This window comes from Phocoena sinus, chromosome 9, assembly GCF_008692025.1.
Source record: "Phocoena sinus isolate mPhoSin1 chromosome 9, mPhoSin1.pri, whole genome shotgun sequence".
In the NCBI taxonomy this organism is placed as follows: domain Eukaryota; kingdom Metazoa; phylum Chordata; class Mammalia; order Artiodactyla; family Phocoenidae; genus Phocoena; species Phocoena sinus.
The window spans coordinates 90,682,305-90,699,208 of record NC_045771.1 but is presented as its reverse complement, the minus strand read 5'-3'; the positions used below and the strand labels follow the sequence as shown (position 1 = coordinate 90,699,208).

Here is a 16,904-nt window from a genome sequence, read left to right as displayed (position 1 = left end):
TCATAAATTGCAAAGATAGCACATAAAATTTACTATATTTGCTATAATTTCTTTAGTGTTTCCTTCGTTAAAAAGCTGTAAACAGATATTTTTGCTAATTATATAACCTTCGTTAAAAAGCTGTAAACAGATATTTTTGCTAATTATATAACTACAATGTAAGAGTATTATTTAGTTAAAATAATTATCAGTGGCAGTAGAACCTTTATAAAAAGTATAGGATTTTTACAATGATTTGAGGCCCAAATAATAATCCTTAAAATCTTCATAAAATTTTAAACTTGAGTAGGTGATGGTATATATCTTGGGTCATTGAAGAGCAGTTTCTGAACCAAGATCTCTAAATCATTTTGTAATCTGTTTTTGAGGAAAATGTTATAAACAGAATGTTCTTACACTACTAGGTTTTTTTTGCAGCTTCAAGATTTTTAAGGATATATTCTGGTATTGAAAGTTCTTTTTAATTTAGTGGTTTAGCCTTTTAAACCTCTGAATATATTTTTTAAAAATGAAGACAATGTAAAGAATTCAGGATGAAATGATTTAGAATTTATGTCATATGCTTTCTACAATATCTATGTAGAAATTAATGCTTTTTTCCTAGGAAGATAATTTCTAGCAAGTAATTTTTTTTTAGATTGCAATCTACCAGAACAGATTTTTAAAATTTATGTATTAAATTTTTTTTGTTGTTTTTTGTTTTTTGTGGTATGCGGGCCTCTCAGTGTTGTGGCCTCTCCCGTTGCGGAGCACAGGCTCCGGACATGCAGGCTCAGCGGCCATGGCTCACGGGCCCAGCCGCTCCGTGGCATGTGGGATCTTCCTGGACCGGGGCACGAACCCATATCCCCTGCATCGGCAGGCGGACTCTCAACCACTGTGCCACCAGGGAAGCCCCTGTATTAAATTTTTATAAGTTGTAGTCCACATTTTGAAATTCACTGAAAGCTAAATTAATAGATATTTTTTCTTTGGTTTATAATTTAAATATAAATGAAATTACGCTATTAATTTCATGTCAAGTAGGAAAATTAAGAATTAATTTTCCAGGTTTCTTTGTTTTAAGCCACTTGATTCTAATGCTTCTGTAATTAACTATAAAGTGTGATGGAATTTCCGTGTTTGACTTCTTGCCAACTTGTTTCTTTTCTACAAAAAACAAAACAAAACAAAACTGTACTTTACATTTTCCTTTGTTAAGTAATTTTTGTAATTATTCTTTTGCTGTAGTTCAATACCTGTAGATTTCTTTCAAAAGTAATGATTTTTAATTTTTAGAACAGCTTTAGGTGTACAAAAAAATTGAGCAGAAAATACATCTGATACTTTCTAGGTTATCATAACATCTCTTGTGCATTATACAAAACTTATAAATGTACTACATAGTGAGCTAATCCTAATGTAAACTATGGACTTTAATTATTAATAATATATCATTCATGGTTCATCAGTTGTAACAAATGTACTATACCAATGCAAGATGCATAATGCATTATGCAAATACATAATTTCCTGCGTCCACCATTTATAGTATCATGCAAAAGAGGTTCAGTAGTTTTACTTCCTTAAAAATCTTCTATGCTCCACCAGTTCATCCTTCTCCCACTTATCTCCTTAACCCCTGGCAACCACTGATCTTTTTACTGTCTTTAGAGTTTTGTCTTTTTCAGAATATCATGGAATTGGGATCATACAGTAGGTTGCCTTTTCATACTGGTTTCTCTCACTTAGTGATATGCATTTAAGGTTTCTTCGTGTCTTCATTGCTTCATTGCTCGTTTTTTTAATCACTGACTGATATTTTACTCTGTGGATATACCTAGTTTGTTTATCCATTCACCTATTGAAGGACGTGTTGTTGCTTCCATTTTTTGGCAATTATTATTTAAATTGTTACAAACATTCATGCACAGATTTTTGTGTGGATATAAATTTTCAGCTCATTTGAGTAAATACCAAGGCACGTGATTGCTGTATCTTATAGTTAGACTATGTTTAGCTTTGTAAGAAACCGCCAAATTGTCTTCCAGTGTGGCTGTATTATTTTGCATTCTCATTAGAAAGAAACAAAGTTCCTGTTGTTCCACATCCTTGTCAGCATTTGATATTGTCAATGTTTTGGATTTTAGCTATTCTAATAGGTATGTAGTGGTATCTCATTGATTTAATTTATATTTCCTTATGGATTTTTAAAAAAAAATTTATGGGAGAAACTTGATTAGTTAAGTTCCTAAGACTTTATCTGTAGGCAAATGAACTGCCTTGCCATGCTCATTATTTAAAATTTATCTGTTACAGTCAATCCAAGTGCTTAAAATATCTTAAAATATTCTAAGGTAATTTTTATAGGATTAAGTATAGTTTTTTTTAGCATTTGGACAGCCAAATAGTTTCAAGGTTACATTTCTGAATACCTCTTCAAATAGTGTTAAAGGCAGGACAGTACAGTGATTAAGAGTTGGGTCCTTGGGCCCTGGTATCAGACAGAGCTAAGATTTCCTACCTTGATTATGCAACCTTGGATAGGTCCTATAATCTTTAAGACCATCACATACCAAATGGAGGTGGTAATACTACCTGTAAGCTGAGGTTTTCTGAAGGAAAATTAGATAATGTAGACTTAATTCAGAGATGGGCTCATTAATTTTCTATCATGATTATTTCAGTCTTTTTTTTTAAACTTTGAAACTTTTATTTAGGGGTCATAAAGTTACTATGTGCATGGTAATAAAAAACCTTACTGTGTGAGAAGGTCAGTTTTGTTTTAAACAGTTCTAATAACATGATATGCATGTATATTCATGCTGAGAATTAGAAATTTAAGAAATCTTGTTTCCTTAAATAAGACAGTATCAAGGATTTACTATGAATGTGTCATGATTATATGTCTCACTTTACTAAAGAATCATGGGTTTATGATCTAACATTTGGTAATTCTGTAGTCATAAAAACAGCGAGGATGGTTTTCCTTCATTCTGTTCTGTGAGGTCTTGTGAGAATTGTTAAATCATTTATATTCTTTTAGTAGGCAAAAAAATGGGTTTACTTTAAAAACGTTTAGTTTTGAGGTTAATATTGCCAAATCTGCCTTGCTGTTCGTTAAGATATCTGATTTCAGATGATAGAGAGAACTGTACATATTAGTATTCAGAGTCTAATCTTAGGTATGTACAAGAGGAGAAAAAAAACCTACATGATGATAGTTTCTGGAATGCTTTATTAGTTCAGGAGGTTTTGTAGTAGATGTTTATCATGTTATAAAGAATACATCATAGTGTAAAGAGGGCATAAATGCACTGAGTATAAAATAAAACTGGGCCAATTATATCAAGTATAATAAATCTTAAGAATACAGTGTTAATGTAAAGCCTTCTGAAAACTTTTCCTTAATTAAGATAACTAATGCTGCTTCTGCTTAATTTAATAAATGTTCTGGCTAACTTGTAATTAGCCTGTTATTTTCAGTTCATACTATAAAGTTGCAGACACCTTTATACCTATCATATTAATTCTTTATGGCATTTAAGTGTGGGATATACTTTTTTCCCCTTTTTATATTGTATTTCCAAAGGTTACTTGAATGGATAAATCTTCTCATTTTAAATTAGATTTCTAGACTGTTTATTAGACATGAGAAATTCAATTTTGGCATCTTTTAAAACCTGTTAAAAGTTCTAGTATCACTATATAATCATCAATACTATATGTAACACTTTGAGAGTGAGTGTAGCAAATTATTGAGAAGTTATTCAGGATCCATACGGTGGAAAACGGGTTGTAGATTCTCATCTGCAGAATTAAGCCAGTTTAGCTATATGTGCGAGTGTAGATATGATACTTTCATTTTCTAAGCCAGCATTTTTTATCATTGAACAGAATCTTTTAATCATGTGTGTAGGATGCATTAGGCTATATTTGGAATGTGTTCAGCATTTTGTGCAGCTATAGTACTAACGAGGATTTTAACTATGAAAAAGAATGTTTTCTTTTGCCCTTTTAGATGTATCAGATGATTTAATTATAGCATTTAAGACTCAGAAAAAATTGTAGGGCACCCAAATTAGGAATCTTTTTAATATTATGAGAAAAATGTTGAACTCATTTATCAGTGGCATCGCAATTTGATTAAAAAATCAAGTGGCGGTTAGCCAGTTACATGTCTAAGTCAGGTATTGTCAATAAATTCTCTTACCTATAAAGGTTAGATTTTTGCTTTACTAGCATGGGGACCAGTTATTTTTAAAGGCCCTCTCCCTGCAGTAAAACAAATTTTAGATAAGTTAGAAAAGCATAATTTTTTTTTTTTTTTTGGCTGCTCTGGGTCTTTGTTGCTGCGCGCGGGCTTTTTCTAGTTGCAGCGAGCAGGAGCTACTCTTTGTTGCGGTGTGCAGGCTTGTCCTTGTGGTGGCTTCTCGTTGCGGAGCACGGGCTTTAGTAGTTGTGGCACGTGGGCTCAGTAGGTGTGGCTTGTGGGTTCTAGAGCTCAGGCTCAGTAGCTGTGGCACACGGGCTTTGTTGCTCTGTGGCATGTGGGATCTTCCTGGACCAGGGCTCAAACCCGTGTCCCCTGCATTGGCAGGCAGATTCTTAACCACTGCGCCACCAGGGAAGCCCCAAGAAAAGCATAATTTGTAATGCACTGTTGGCCCTGCAGAAAGTAAGAGAATCTCTGAGGGGCATATGTATATACGGATATACATAAGCAGATAAAGTAGTTGAAACTGTAGTGGAGATTTGTGAGCTCTAAGTCATTGCAAAAGCTGGAGTTGCCCTGCAGTCAAATGTCCATGTCAATGATGGGATCAGTTCACTAGGCTCTAGCAAGGTGGAGCAATGAACCTGATAGTCTTGCATTAAACTGAGACCTGTGACTGCGGCAGACATGGTCCTTGGTTGGTAATAGTACCTACTCTCACAAACAAATGCAGATCCCCTGAAGAAGAAAGCATTTCTAGTTTTAGCTATTAGGATTCTCCACATGTTAAGGTCAGCCAACTATGAGCTCATAGTTAAAAATCACCAGTCCTATAAATAAACTAGAAGCATGATTGAGAGTCAGCAGGAAAAATAAACACAATTCAAGACAGGTTTTAGACTCCGAAAGAACTTCTGAAGGACACTATGGACTTCAGATGTTAGAATTAACTGACAAAGAATCTAGAATACCTGTATATGTTTTCAAAATAAAGAATGGAATAAAAAATGAGAAATAAGTGACTTAAGAAATGATCAGGTAGGTTTAAAGAAGAACCAAATAGAACATTTAGAAATTAAAAATTAAATCATTGAAATAAAAAAATCAGCAGATAGGTTAAACAGATGTTACGTAAAACCAGGAAATGAATTAGCCTGGCAGTTAGAATTGATGTTATTATCTAGAACGCAGCATACAGACAAGAGTATGGAACAAATGAGAGGCTGAAAATTATGGAGGATTGAATGAGGCTTTAGTATGAGGCTAACTGGAAAAGGAAAGTCAGCAAACTAAAAAAGAAAAACCACATGATCATCTCAATACATGCAGAAAAAGTATTTGACAGAATCCAACATCCATTTCTGATAAGAATTCTCAGCAGACTAGGAATAGAACTTTCTCAACCTGATAAAAGGCATTTAGGAACAATGAACAGGTAAAATCATATACAATGGTGAATACTGAATGTTTCCCCCTTAAAATTTGGGAGAGGACAAGGATTCTTTATGCTCTCACTACTTCTGTTCAGCATTTTCCTAGCTAGTGCAATGAACAAGAAAAAGAAATAAAAGGCTTCCAGTTTGGAAATGAAAAAGTAAAATGGTCTTTATATACAAATGATAAGATTATCCATGTTAAAAACTCGATGGAATCTACAAAAAGGCTACTAGAGCTCGTAAGTGATATGTTGCAAGATTACAGAATAGAAGGTCAATATACAAAAATCAGTTGTAGGGCTTCCCTGGTGGCGCAGTGGTTTAGAGTCCGCCTGCCGATAGAGGGGACACGGGTTCGTGCCCCGGTCCGGGAAGATCCCACATGCCGTGGAGCGGCTGGGCCCGTGAGCCATGGCTGCTGAGACTGCGCGTCCAGAGCCTGTGCTCCGCAACGGGAGAGGCCACAACAGTGAGAGGCCCGCGTACCGCCAAAAAAAAAAAAAAAATCAGTTGTACTTCTATATATTAGCAATGTACTATTGAGAATTGAAATTTAATAATTCCATATACAGTAACGTCAAAGAATATGAAATCTTAGGAGTAAATGTGTCAAAAGTTGAACATCTGGAAGCTGAAAATGCTAAATATTGCTGAGAGAGATTAAAGAAGACCTAAGGAAATAGAGATACCATATTTATGTGTTGATAGATTTGCTGTTGTTAAGATGTCCCTTCTTCCTAAATTGACGTATAATCCCAACAGGTGTTTTGGAGTGATTGACAAGCTGATTCTAAAATTCAAACAGAAATACAAAGGACTTGGGATACCCAGCACAACTTGGAAAAAGAAAAACGAAATTGGAGGGCTAACAATACCTGTTAATTTCAAGACTTAACTACCATATTCAAGAAAATGTGGAATTGACATGAAGTTAGAGACATAGATCATTGATGCAGAATAGAGAGTCCAAAAATACACTGACACATATGTGGAAAATTGATTTTCAAAAAAAGTTACAAAGGCAATTCTATCTTGACGCAATAGTCTTTTTAACAGGTAGTACTGAAACATTTGGATATCCAGATGTAAAGCCTAAAATTCTAAAACTTATAGAAGAAAACAGAACAAACTTTGTGACTTAGGGGTAGAAAAAGATTTCTTAGATGCAACACCAAAAGCTCTGTCCATAAATTTAAAAAATTGATATTTTGGACTTATTCAAAATGAAGAATTTATGTTCTGCAGAATACTCCATTAAGAGAATACAAGATAAGGAATAAACTGGGAGAAAATATTTGCAAATCACATATCTAATAAAGGACTTATGTCTGAAGAACTCTCAGAATTCAATAAGAAAACAAAGCCAGCTTAAAGAAATAGGCCAGGGCTTCCCTGGTGGAACAGTGGTTGAGAGTCCACCTGCCGATGCAGGGGACACGGGTTCATGCCCTGGTCTGGGAAGATCCCACATGCCACGGAGCGGCTAGGCCCGTGAGCCATGGCCGCTGAGCCTGCATGTCCGGAGCCTGTGCTCCGCAATGGGAGAGGCCACAACAGTGAAAGGCCCGCGTATCACCAAAAAAAAAAAAAAAAAATAGGCCAAAGATTTGAGTAGACACTTTAGAGATAGATGTCAATTAAGCACATATCTAAAATTTAAAAGACCTGACCATACCAAGTGTTGGTGAGGATATGGAGCAACTGGAACTCTCATATACTGCTGAAGGGAAGTGTAAAATCTACAACCACTTTGGAAAACAGTTTGGCTGTTTCTTAAAGAGTTAAACATACATATATTATATGACCTAGCAATATACCCCTAGTAATTAATCCAAGAGAAATGAAAGAATATATCCATACAAAGACTTGTATACAAATGTCCATAGAGCTGTCTTCTCCCTGTGTCTTCACACCATTTTCCTTCTGTATGTGTCTGTGTTTCAGATTTCTTTTTCTTATAAGGACCTTCTAATGACCCCATTTTAATTTAATTACTTCTTTAAAGACCTATCTCAAAATATGGTCACATTTTCAAGTATGGGGGGGTTAGGACTTCAACATATGAATTGTGTCGGGTCAAAACTCAGCCTATAACAGTAATTTACATTGATGCCGATGAAAATGGAGAGAATTGCAGTGATTTGAGAATTACTCAGGAGATAAAACTGACAAATCTTAGTGATGGATTAAAAGTGGTGAGATGGAGGAGAAGGTATCAAGGACAATATCATTGGTTCAGGTTTGACAGGGTTCTGGTAGATAGGAGTAACTTCATTTGAGAGCATAAACCGAAGAGCACATTTAGGAGGGAAGATAAGCTCTGTATTCAGGTGCTCATGGGACATCCAAGTGAAGGTGTCAGTTAGGCAGTTTAATATGGGAGTCTGGAGCTCAGAAAAGAGGCCTCTGCTAGAGACATAAATTTGGACGATATCGGCTCATATTGGCAATCAAAGCCATGGTAATGGGAAAGACCGGCTATAGAGAGAAAAGAAATCTACCTCGAAAATGCAACATATAAAACTCATGTAGAACTCTGGTTTCCAAAGTGTGTATACATTTTGACATGTAAGAAGATAGTTATAAATTTTGCCTATCCTTTTTACAAGTTTTATCCTTTAAACTATTTTCGTACATTTTATATTGCACATATTTTATGAGTACAGTGGTATTTGTATATAATTTTAAACAAGTAAACATATATTAGAATGTATATTTAAAAATATTTACATTCAGTGAGTTTGGGAAACATTGTAACAGAGGAGGCCACAAGGAGTATCTCAAGAGGAGGATGAAACCAAAGAGAATATGGTGAGGGAAGCCAGGGGAAAAGTTTGGAGGAGATCGTGGTTCATACTAAATCTAATTTGAGTGACAGTCTATTTAAAATACCAGTCCACCATGCGTTCTCAACAAGGGCAATATTGACCCCAAGAGGGAGAAAAAGTTCTGTTTTTTGGAGGGAGAGGGGAGGCACAAAAACATCTTATATATTACATTGGCTTGTGGTCTCCAGAGTTCAGTCCTACCATACAAAATCTTACTCCTTAGTATTTAGCATCTGTCATCAGGGAGAAACTAAGTTAAATTTAAATTAAGTGCAGTTATATTATAAAATTATATAATATGTATCAGTACATATTATATGTATATAATTATTGTATATAATATGCTTATATGTATATAATATGCATATTATATAATTATTACATATTATATAATATGTATATAATTAATTATTTAGTTTTCTTTTTGGGGGGGCAATATGAAAAGAAAGGTCGAGAACTCTATAGAAAGGGTTTTAAAACCCTTTAACACTGTAGTTTAACAGTGATCTCTAGGGAAACGTGTGGGATAAGGGATTTGAGTTTGAAGAGAAGCTTTAAATTTTTACCATGTGTGTTTCAGTATTGAATTTTTTACATCAAGAATTTATTCGTGTCTTTAGAATTAGATTATCTTAATTACTCTTCCAAAAAATTAAAAAGAATAAAGGAAGCATCATGTTTAATCCTATCGCCCAGAAATAATTTCTTTTTTTAAAAATTAAGTTATTTATTTATTTATTTTTTAGCTACATTGGGTCTTCATTGCTACGTGAGGGGTTTCTCTAGTTGCAGTGAGCAGCGGCTACTCTTTGTTGCAGTGCGCGGGCTTCTCACTGCGGTGTCTTCTCTTGTTGCGTAGCATGGGCTCTAGGCATGCGGGCTTCAGTAGTTTTGGCTCACGGGCTCTAGAGCACAGGCTCAGTAGTTGTGGTGCACGGGCTTAGTTGCTCTGCAGCATGTGGGATCTTCCCGGACCAGGGCTCGAACCCGTGTCCCCTGCTTTGGCAGGAGGATTCTTAACCACTGTGCCACCAGGGAAGCCCGAGATAACTTCTGTTAACATTTTGTATATGGTTTTTCTGTAATATTTAGCTCTATGCATTTTAACAAGTCCTATCTGTTCTATCATCAAAAGGTATCTGAAATCTGACTACTTTTCACTTCCTCCCACTACCACCTTATCTAAGCCCCCATTTTTTAAAAAACAACAAGTAGATTGTACTGTAAATATTCCTTCATCTTTGAACAATATACATATAAAAGCCAACATTTTGATTTTAACTGAAGTTCTTCTGGCTTTTCATTTTGTTCTGTGATGTTCATCTTCAAGTCCCTTCTGAATTTCTGTACCTTCCTTCTTTTTTAATCAGACACAGCAAAATGGTTCTCCCTGAAGGCTATTTTCCAGTAAAGATAACTTTTTTCTTTGCTTTATATTTGCTTCCCCAGGAACCCTCTGCTTTTATCCAGAAGATGATTAAGAGCTAATATAAAATTCACATCTGTTTGGTTTCTTTGATCAAGTCTGCAAGCTTTCTCATTCACAATGTGATCTCTCCACAGAGATCTCTGGCACAGACTTGTTGCTAAATCTTTTACTGCCTCTTCTATTTTGATCGTAACTTAGTTATGTCTGGTTCCCTCTGACCTTGTCTCATTAAGTTCACTGTCTTATAAAATCTTTATCTGAACTGATCCTCACCTTCTCCTTCTGTATCAAAGATAGAGGTTGATTGTATCTTCTTTTTTCTCAGACTTACCCCTCTACTTTTGTTCACATTCTACATCTTATCCTTGTCTAGGACATTCTCTGCTTTCTCCAATATCAACCTTTCCCAGTTACTTCCTCCCAGGGATCTACCATCTAAAATCAAAACCAGAACAGAATCCTTGGTCCTGTATCTCCCTCAAAGTATTTCTACCCTTCATGCCCAGATTTCCATAAGGTACTTTGTGTCTCTACTTTCTTGTTTCAGTTTTGCTCCAAACCACTGAAATCAAGCTTCTGCTCCACTGAAACAGTTGTTACTAAAGGAATTTTAATGACCCAACTACCAAATCCTTCTACTCACTTCTAAGATTCTTTTACTTCACTCCTTAGAGGTAATAACTACTTCTAATACTGGTTTCCTCCTTCACAGATTACTACATCTCTTCAGAATCCTTCACTGATTCCTCCTTCTCCACCTACCCTTCCTTTTAAAACGGTTTATTCATAAAATTTCATTCCTTCTCTACCTACCCTTCCTTTTAAAACATTTTATTCATAAAATTTCAAACAGAAGCCAACATACAGAACCAAAGTATAGGACAGTGATTCTCTGTGTACCCATTGTCCAGTTTCATCAATCACTAACTTGTGACCAATCTTTTTTTTTTTTTAATAACTAACTCCACCACTTCTCTTTCTCCACTCTAAATTATTTCTTCCCCAACCTTTAAGAAGTGTTTTTCCCCTGGGCCCTATCCTCAACATTCGTTTCCTCTCATGCCACATGCAATCTATGGAAAAGCTCACACATGTTAATAGTTTCTACCACCTCCAAATGCTGATAACACCTAAATCTCTTTCTCCAGCTTAGATCTTGTTCTTAAGCCAGAGATTTGTACATATTTAGTGGCCTAGATCGTCTTCGCTCAGATGCCCCACAGGTTCTAGAAGTGGTAGAGACTGGATCTGAACCTTAATAACCTACTTTCAGAGTTCCTCTTCTTAACCACCGCTCTTTTCCTATATTTAAATAGGAAAATATAATTATGGTAGGGAACATGGGATGCTATAGATGTATATAACAGAGTGCACCAAACCTGGGGGAACAAAGAGAAGAGACACCTAAACTGACTCTGATGAAGGTGCTGGATTAAAAGCTGGTAACTGGGAGAAACTACAGAAGAACCTTCAGCAACCTGAAGGAATTTGTGCTGGTTGGATCTTTGACCTCAGTGGTATGTAACAAGAGAAGTAGGCTGGAACAATCATGTCATATAAGGCTTTGTAAGTCAAGTTAAAGGGGACTAATACTTTAATATATCAGTCAAACAAACCTTAGATCAAATCCCAGCTCTACTACTTTCTGTACTACTGTACTACTTTCTATATAATTCTAAGCAAGTCACCTTTTCTCTTTGACCTTTGTTTTCACTCTAGAAAGGGACTAAAAATGTCATAAGATCATTCCACTCATTTTTTCAGTAAATATTTATTGTGTGCCTATTATGTCCTGGTCACATTCTCGATGTTGAAATTAGAGTGGTAAGAAAGACAAAATGGGACCTCTGCTGTCATGGAGCTTACATTCTGGTGGTTGTTGTAGTGTTTAAATGAGATAACATTCAGTGGTGCCTGTTACATAATGGACATTCAGAAAATGTTAATTTCCTAGCCAACGTTCACATACATTCTAACGCATGGACACTTTGTCTGAGTTCTTCTGATTAAGTTAAAAGTACATACTTCTTGGCTTAGAAGTTTTGAGTGACTTGTCACTAAAAAGGAAGAAGTAGCCAGATTATCTGGGACCCTGTGTTTTCTTTCAAAAGGTCATATCTAGGAGTTAGAATTTTCTTGTTTACTTTGGCAATTCTAAAAAGCCTTGAAGAATTCCTGTTATTTCTAGAAATCTGTTTCAGTAATTCTGTGAATTACAAAGATGATTTGCATCAAAGGAATTTATGGTTAGTTGTAGGAATAGATAATGACACATCCAAAAGAAATAAAAGCCTCTAGAGAAGATAAAAGCTAACAAAAATCATCCACAGAACAAAGAAAACACAAAGAAAGCATAAAATGAGATGATAAAAGCAGAAACAACCTATTAATTAAACATATTTGGTTTATAATTTCTTATTAAAAGGTAAAACAGTGTTTAAAAATAGAAAACTTTGTTTATAAGAGATAAAAAACAGTGACATGACAAGAATAAAAATAAATAGACTGATAAACATTTCTCAAGTGAAAGCAATAGTGACAGTATTAATTTCAGATAAAATAAGACAAATAATGGTATATAGAATAAAAAGGGTCACACAAACTTTATATTACCAGTCTCTTCAACAAATGATGCTGGAAAAACTGGATATTCATGTGTGAACGAAAGAAATTGGACCCTTACCTTAAACCGTATTCAAAAATTAATTCAAAATGAATTAAAGGCCTAAATGTAAGACCTAAAATTATAAAATTCAGAGTAGGAAATTGGGAAATCTTCATGACATTGGACTTGGCAGTGATTTCATGGATATGACACAAAATCACAGGCAACAAAAAGTGAAATTGACAAATGGGACTACACCAAACTTCAAAACTTCTGTGCGACAAAGGAAACAATTAACAGAATGAAAAGGCAACCTACAGAATGAGAGACAATATTTGCAAACTATGTATCTGGTAAGGGGTTGATGTCCATAATATACAAAGAACTCCTACAACTCAACAACAAACCCCCCGACTCAACTAAAAAAGTGTGTAAAGGACTTGAATAGATATTTGTCTGAAGAAGACATACAAATGACCAACAAGCATATTAAAAGATGATCAACACCACTAATCATCAGGAAGTACAAATCAGAATCATAAAGAGATATCACTGCACTCATTAGGATGACTATTTCCAAAACAGAAAACAGGTGTTGGTGAGGGCGTGGAGAAATTGGAACCCTTGTATATTGTTAATAGAAATGTGAAATCATGCAGCTGCTAAGAAAAACTGTGGAGGTTCCTCAAAAAAATTAAAAACAGAATTAATGTATGATCCAGCGATCTCACTTCTGGAGATACACAGTATATCCAAAAGAATTGAAAACAGGATCTTGAAGAGAGATTTGCCCAGCCATGTTCATTGCAGCATTATTCATAATAGCCAAGTGATAGAAGCGATCCAAGTGTCTGACGATGGATGAAGGGATAAAGAAAATGTGATACACAGACACACACGTATATACATACATGCAATGGAATATTATTAAGTCTTTAAAAAAGAAGGAAATTCTGTTACATGCTAAAGATGGATGAAACTTAAGGACATCATGCTAAATGAAATAATCTAGTCACACAAAAAAACAAATATTGTATGATTCCACTCACATGAGGTATCTCAAGTAGTCACATTCTTAGAAACAGAAAGTAGATAGGTAGTTTCCAAGGGCTAGGGGGAGAAAGAAAATGGGAGTTGTTGCTCAATGGGTTTAGAGTTTCAGTTTTACAAGATGAGAAAGTTCCAGAGATCTTTTGCACATCAAGGTACATAGAATTAACACTGCTGTACACTTAAAAGCAGTAAAGATGGTAAATTCTGTGATTTTTATCATAATTTTAAAAGTATAAGAATCATTTCATGCGTTGTTTTCTATGAACTTAAAACATATGAGGACTGGGTATTATTTTGTTAATTAAAGGGTGTTAATTGCCTTTTATTAACTCAGCTAAATGATCCTGTAGATTTCCTTCTGGAGACATTGGGCTCTTATATTAATATATTTCCTAATATTTAATGATAGGTACCTTGCTGACATAAATCCTACTTGTTGAGGTAGATAATTCAAATACTGAAATCAATTTGCTATTATATGTGAGAATTTTGTATTTGTATGCTTAAGCAAGATTGACCCAAGTTTACTTTTTAAAGTGTATGTATGTGTGTGTATGTAGAAGCATATATAGTCACCAAATTTCCTGCATCTTAGACATCTTTCAGATTTTTACCATTATGTTGTTATCTGTAGACTTTTCATATATGACCTTTAATATATTGAGGTAATTACCTAGCTTGTTCCTAGCTTGTTGAGTGGTTTTATCATGAAAGTGTTGAATTTTGTCAAATGCGTTTTTGTGCATCAGTTGAGATAATCATGTGGTTTTGTCCTTCATTTTGTTAACGTGATGTATTAAAATGGTTCTTTAATATGATGAAAAACATTCACTTTATTTTTTTTTTACTAAAGTATAATTGATTAACAATGTTGTGTTAGTTTCAGTACAGCAAAGTGACTCATTTATTTATATATGTATATACTTTTTCAGATTCTTTCCCATTACAAGTTATTACAAGATATTGAATATAGTTCTCTGTGCTGTAGGTCCTTGTTGGAAAAACATCCACTTTAAAGTGTATGATATACAATACACATATTGCATAAAATCTTGGTAATCTGAATCTATTTTGTGATCACTGCATAAGAAATTAGCAATTATTTGATTTGCCTTTTTATGATACACAATACCCATTTGAATTCAAAACAAAACTTATTAAAGAAGCAAATAACAAGGAAAATAGATATGTGCATAGGCATAAAAATGAGAAATCAGTATTTTTCATTGCTCATTTTCTTTCTTATAACCTTGAAAAGTAGAATTTCATTCTTTGCAAGTACAAAACTAAAGCAGAATGAATGAATTTCCTAATTATTCTTTTTTATGACAGTAGTCATATTTGAACATTATACATATTTATGTTACTAGGGTGAACCATGTGTAACTGGCATTGTTGTACTTCAAAAATAGAATAACGGCAATTTGATATAATATTATCACACATGTAGAAGTGCCTTAAAGAGCTTGGTAAAATTTCTGTAAGTGTCATTTTCTTTTAACAGTATTAAAATACTTTGTCCGGTTTTAACAAATGACACTTAAACTAATATTTATCTTTTCGTTTTAGTAATTACTTTCTAAAATATGTATTAATAGTTGAGTGACAGTATCCTGCTAAGCTGAGTAATAGGAATTCCTGTGACTTAAAAAAACAAAACCAAAATTGTGTCTGTACTTCAGGCAGTTCTCGTTCGTAACTGGTGAATTGTATCTTGGTGGTCACTCTTGGTCTAAGCATGCTTGTTCTTCATTTTCTTATGGTAACAAAAATTGCCTTCTGTATATAAAATGATGATGATAATAATTGTAATAATAATAACATTCACTGAAGATTTATTATATGCCAAGAACTGTCCCAAGAGTTTACTTTAATAAACTTTTAAAATCCTTGTAATAATCCTGCAGTGTGGGTACTGTTATCTCCATTTTACAGAGGGCAGGGAGGCACAGAATGATTTAGCAACTTGCCCAAGCTCACACAGCTAAGTATGTAGCAGAGAAGGATGATGACATGAGACATGATTTGACTCATCTATATATTTCTACTTAGTTACTTAATTCCGTTGTTTGATAGACTTAAATACATTTTTAATACTTTTTCGATGCTATGTCTTATCCATTGTAATTTTAAAAAAATAATACACCCCCTTTTTTTGGGTCATAGGATGGACACGCTGAAATTTTATACACGTTTTGGAATTCAGTTACTCAGGCACTTTCTTCTCAGTTTCAGACAGCAACAAACTGTAAGTGCAGTATTTATTTTGCAAGTTGATTTCACAGTTTTTCAGTTACTTTAAAATTTAATATCAAGAAGTTTTGCTCTATTAGTTTATAAAACATCTTTTAAAAACTCCTGGCTAATTGTCATTTCTTATGTTACCTATATATTCAGTTATATAAGCAATAAATTCTTTTTTTACACTTTTAAAATACTTAGGATGTGAAATAAAATGTTCCAGAAGAATAAGTTAATTCTCCATAATTCAGTCAGATGAACCTGAATTTTTCCTATGTAAAGGGTGATTGATGTTGAAGAATTTAGTTAAAGCTTGTAGAGTATTTTAATTCCTAACAAAGAGATATTAAAAGGCAGAGACCTTATAGCTTTTCCTTTATTGTTAAAATGAAGATTTGATGAATGAACAGCTGAAATACCCACATCATGAATTAAAAGTTGCTTAACCAAATATAATCCAACAAATTTTTCTTAGTTTGTTTTTGTCATGAAATAATGGCACAGGGTAGTTCTAAACAATGAAGTATACAAACTAGCTAATATCATATAAGTGTTTTTGTCTAATCACTGAATGTAAGAGCATTGAATGTACCTAGGCCTTTTAAAAGTGTTTTGAGAGTTTGTATGTAGTTGTTATTCACATTTACTGAAAGTACCTAGTAATGTAAACATTATTTAGTCCCTGACAACTCCAGAATGAATTAACCACACTGCCTTGCTTCCCTACTTCTACTTCTAAAGGAGTGTGCAGCAAGGCAGTGACCACAGAGAAGGTCTTCATTCGTGTGTGCCCAGACAGAACTTAAGCAGAGGGTTTATTTAGGACTGATTCATTCTATTTACTTCTACAAATCACCCTACTCAAAGAATACTGTGCTTCTCCCTGCTTTAGGTATCTGTTTTGGGCAGCTTTTTTGAGAGGTAATTTACATATATAAAATTCACCAACTTTGAGCAGAAAATTCTATGAATTTTTGACAGTTGTTTACATCCTTATAACCACCATCACAAGTAAGATATAGAACAGGGCTTCCCTGGTGGCGCAGTGGTTGAGAGTCTGCCTGCCGATGCAGGGGACGCGGGTTCGTGCCCCAGTCGGAGTGGATCCCACATGCCG

The 16,904-nt window shown here is 34.4% G+C and overlaps 1 protein-coding gene across 2 annotated transcripts in view; it reads left to right on the top strand.

The window, feature by feature from the left end:
* The window catches only part of COG5 (component of oligomeric golgi complex 5), a 293,055-nt gene that overhangs the window by 169,278 nt on the left and 106,873 nt on the right, over positions 1 to 16,904 (top strand). For both annotated transcript variants that reach the window (XM_032642661.1, XM_032642660.1), the window contains exon 11: positions 15,713 to 15,794. In XM_032642661.1, the coding sequence (XP_032498552.1) occupies positions 15,713 to 15,794 (82 nt within the window). The remainder of the gene's footprint in view (positions 1 to 15,712; positions 15,795 to 16,904) is intronic.